The sequence below is a fragment of the Papilio polytes genome, unplaced genomic scaffold, assembly GCF_000836215.1.
Source record: "Papilio polytes unplaced genomic scaffold, Ppol_1.0 DF821102.1, whole genome shotgun sequence".
NCBI classification, from domain to species: Eukaryota; Metazoa; Arthropoda; class Insecta; order Lepidoptera; family Papilionidae; genus Papilio; species Papilio polytes.
In genome coordinates this window covers 1-3,582 of record NW_013528102.1, presented here as the reverse complement: position 1 = coordinate 3,582, position 3,582 = coordinate 1, and the positions used below count along the sequence as shown (strand labels likewise).

At 34.8% G+C, this 3,582-nt stretch overlaps 1 protein-coding gene across 1 annotated transcript; it reads left to right on the top strand.

The window, feature by feature from the left end:
* The first annotated feature begins 1,002 nt into the window (after positions 1 to 1,002).
* LOC106109636 (beta-1,3-glucan-binding protein-like) lies at positions 1,003 to 3,564 on the top strand. The gene is made up of 5 exons (XM_013291223.1): positions 1,003 to 1,051; positions 1,161 to 1,399; positions 2,338 to 2,468; positions 2,706 to 2,872; positions 3,302 to 3,564. The coding sequence occupies exons 1-5, from the start codon at positions 1,003 to 1,005 to the stop codon at positions 3,532 to 3,534; spliced, it is 819 nt and encodes a 272-aa protein (XP_013146677.1). The 3' UTR covers positions 3,535 to 3,564.
* Positions 3,565 to 3,582: the final 18 nt, after the last annotated feature.

Sequence of the window (3,582 nt, the reverse complement as noted above, 5' to 3'; positions counted from 1 at the left end):
AATTATAAATTAATAAATTTATGTATTTTATTATTTAAGTATGTTTTATTATTATATAAGTATATGTATAAAAATATATTTATTTTATATATAAAAGCTAGTCAGACGGAGAAAAAATAACTTTAAAAAGAAAAATAATAATAAATTCGTTTATTTGACAAATATATTTACAAATGTTTGAAACAATTGGATGAACATCCTTTTAAGTATATACCTGTGGCAGGATCTGACTGTGACAGTGACAGGCATCCGTCCATCTAAACTTTCGCAGTTATTATATTAGTTAAATTTGTTTTTCTTTATATTATTTATTTATATTTATACTAATGTTAATGGTAATTAGAATAAGAATTGAAATTGAATTTAACTACCTATTGTCATTAAGTAGTTATATATTTTGCTAAAACTCATAGATTGCTTTAAAAATAACCTAACGGTATAACGCCCGGCAAACTTCTTGAATAAAAAGCGGCGTAGTGGGGGAAGTTTCGCGCACGTACACTTTTAGACAAAATAATTGACCTATTTTGAGTATTAGTAATAATTAGAAATGAAAAAATTCAATTTTAAATTCTAAGAACATGACAGACATGCATAAACAGCTTGTGCAATTTCTTTAGATGATTCTTGTTTCATGAAACAATATACATCTTATACTATTTTCCTGGCTTCTCTTTTTAGAACAATGTTACTTTTTCGTGGCATAGTCAACACAAAAAGTCAAAACAATAACAATCAAATAAAACTTAACAATAATAAACAAATGAGACTCAATAATAAAAACAATAGAAATAAAATTATAAACAATTATTACCAAAAATAAGTAACAGCGAAATTGGGCCAACAAAATTGGAGATAAGTGTATTCGGGAGTAAACGGAACATGGGGAAAGAAGCGGGACGCAAAGGTCGACTGATTAACCAATAGCAAGAGAGCATCCCCCCTTGCCCCGCCAAAAAGACCCAAAAATCGACTTCTACGCAACTAAATGTGTTGTTCAAGATGTTTGCCGGGCGTTATAACAAGGTTGCTGCAATAGCTATAGCAGCAGGTACCCGAAGGGCCCCCTCCTCGGGGGTACAAAAAGACTTCAGTATCTCTTTTAATGCTCAGAACTTTTTCCTAAACTGCAGATTACAATTTCAAACATCTGACCTAAGTACATTTAAATGTCATAATTGCATACTTCAAAATATTCGGTACTTACTTCCTAATTTGTGTTGACGCAAAATTACATCGGCGGAGCTCAAAAACAAAACAAAGACACTTCTCAGGGGCACGGCTGCTTATTGACGCGAATGGATGTGACAGGGGAACAGAACGGAGGCGAGGACATCGTTTACGCGTTGCTCGCATCTACTCTTTCGTGAATAACATTGCCCTCCCTTCCCCTACTAAGGTAATTCCCATCTATGATAATACCTCTGTGGTTCCATTTGAGATTACTCATTACATTCTGTGGGACAGCTATAAGGTCCTCGGTGATAGTGGGTCTCCTTGTTTCACTCCCTTGTATATTTTAAGTTCTGTGCCCCTCGTCGCCACCGACAAATGTAGTGCTAGTATAAGTAAAACTTCTGTTTTGGAGTAGTATAATTGTATTTATAGCTGAGAGAGGACCCAATACGGTCAGCACTGCATACACATTTTATTATTTTGTGTGTCATGTAATTACGTGTTTATTATTTATTCTTTTTTAATTACTTTGTTGTGTGTTTTTTTTTCTCTTATTCCAAATTGTAGTGGTGATAAGATTCAATGTTATTTTATTTATTTATTTATGAAAAAAAATGTACTTAAAAAAAACAAAAGGAACTCACTAGTGTTATAAGGATTACGCAAGAGAAAAAGATAAAGAAAAGTAAAACAAACTGTGCAAAAAAGAGTACGGACCAAGAGTCTGTAGAAGTTGATATAAAAAAAATTCAGAGCCTAATCGATCTAGCTTCACTCTGCTTGTGCTTTTTCTGTATATATCTTTGATTATGTTGATGTATATGTTAGGTACGATCTGCTGTCTCAGAGCCTCCCAGATGCTCCCATGTGAAATAGAATCGAAAGCCTTCGTGTAGTCAATATATGCAAGGTACAGCGTTTCATTAAACTCACAATATTTTTCATTGACTTGCTCGAGGGTATGTACATGATCCGTTGTAGAAAATCCTCGGCGAAAACCTGCTTGTTCTGCTGGCTGACACCTTTCTATATCAGGCTGCATTCTTATCTCTAAACACATAGAAAAAAATTATATACTGCTAGAAGTTTAGTAAATATAATATAACATTAGTATTGTTAGAATAACAGCTTATTACTTAAATAAAATATTACCTATTACAGGACTATCCATTCAACGTGTACATGACAGATTCTTTGGGACTTGATAACGGTATCTTCTCTATTACCGCGTCACTCTTGCAGTCCAAATATAACGAAGATATTATAAATGAACGCTTAGATTTGGCCAACACGTAAGTTATTTATATCAATTCTACTTTTCGAATGTTTTTTTTTAATTAAAAAACGAAACAATAAAAATAATATGAAAATATTAAACATATTAATAACGATTCATTTTCTATTATAGTCGTAGTATGAAAAATAGTTGAAAACTGAACTATGGTATATTTTCAAAGTTTATGCATCTCTTGGAACATTAAAAACTTCTATAACTATTGTTAAGTTTACTAAAGAAGTGTATTCTACAGTTGCACAGGTCGCATGGGGACGAGGGAATGCACTCAGGTCGCATCTGGCTTCCTTATCCTGCCTCCCGTCATCACAGGCAAACTAACAACCAAGAATAAGTTCAACTTCAGGTTCGGCAGAATTGAAATCAGAGCCAAACTAACCGAAGGAAATTGGTTGATACCAGGTAACGTCAGTCTTTTGCTGTACAAACCATGAGGGTATATCTTCCTTGTGGAGCAAATTTTTAATGAATCTTAAAGTAGGTCTACACTAGACGATTCTAGCACGAGTGCAAACCGATAAACTCTACACGCATTGTCAAGTGTGGAGTACTAAATCAATCACTCTCTTCAATCAATGTTAGCGAAATGCAATAGGAGTAGTAGAACACAGGCCAAGCGCTCGAAACGCACTTGTGCCAACACACTAAACGAATTTTGGCTCGGCTCATCTAGCATATACCCACCTGAATGATATCTTAAAATTAAAATCTGTTCAACGTAGAAGAGAACATAAACTCACATGAAATCCTAGAATATTGAAAAGTAAACCGTGTTTGCTTTTCATTTCTGTTTTATATTAACACTGCTAATAGACTTTATGACTTTTGTAGAGATAACGTTGGAACCTCGTGACAGCGTGTACGGCGACCAACGCTACGAGTCAGGTCTGATCAGAGTCGCCTTCGCCAAAGGGAATACGCTCTTTGCTAAGAAGTTGTACGGTGGACCGGTGCTGTCCGATTCGGAACCGTACCGAACCATCCACATGAAGGAGAAGACTGGAATCTACAACTGGTACAAGGACTTCCATAACTACAGCATGGTGTGGAAACCAGGTCAGTAAAGTATCAGTAGATTGCTTTATTTAGTGGGAGGAACATCAAAAGCAGCA

Coding starts and splice junctions, on each gene's coding strand:
- LOC106109636 (XM_013291223.1), top strand. CDS start 1,003: ATGTTTGCCGGGCGTTATAACAAGGTTGCTGCAATAGCTATAGCAGCA. Junction 1,052..1,160: donor TGCAATAGCTATAGCAGCAG/GTACCCGAAGGG, acceptor ATCTGACCTAAG/TACATTTAAATGTCATAATT. Junction 2,469..2,705: donor CGCTTAGATTTGGCCAACAC/GTAAGTTATTTA, acceptor TGTATTCTACAG/TTGCACAGGTCGCATGGGGA.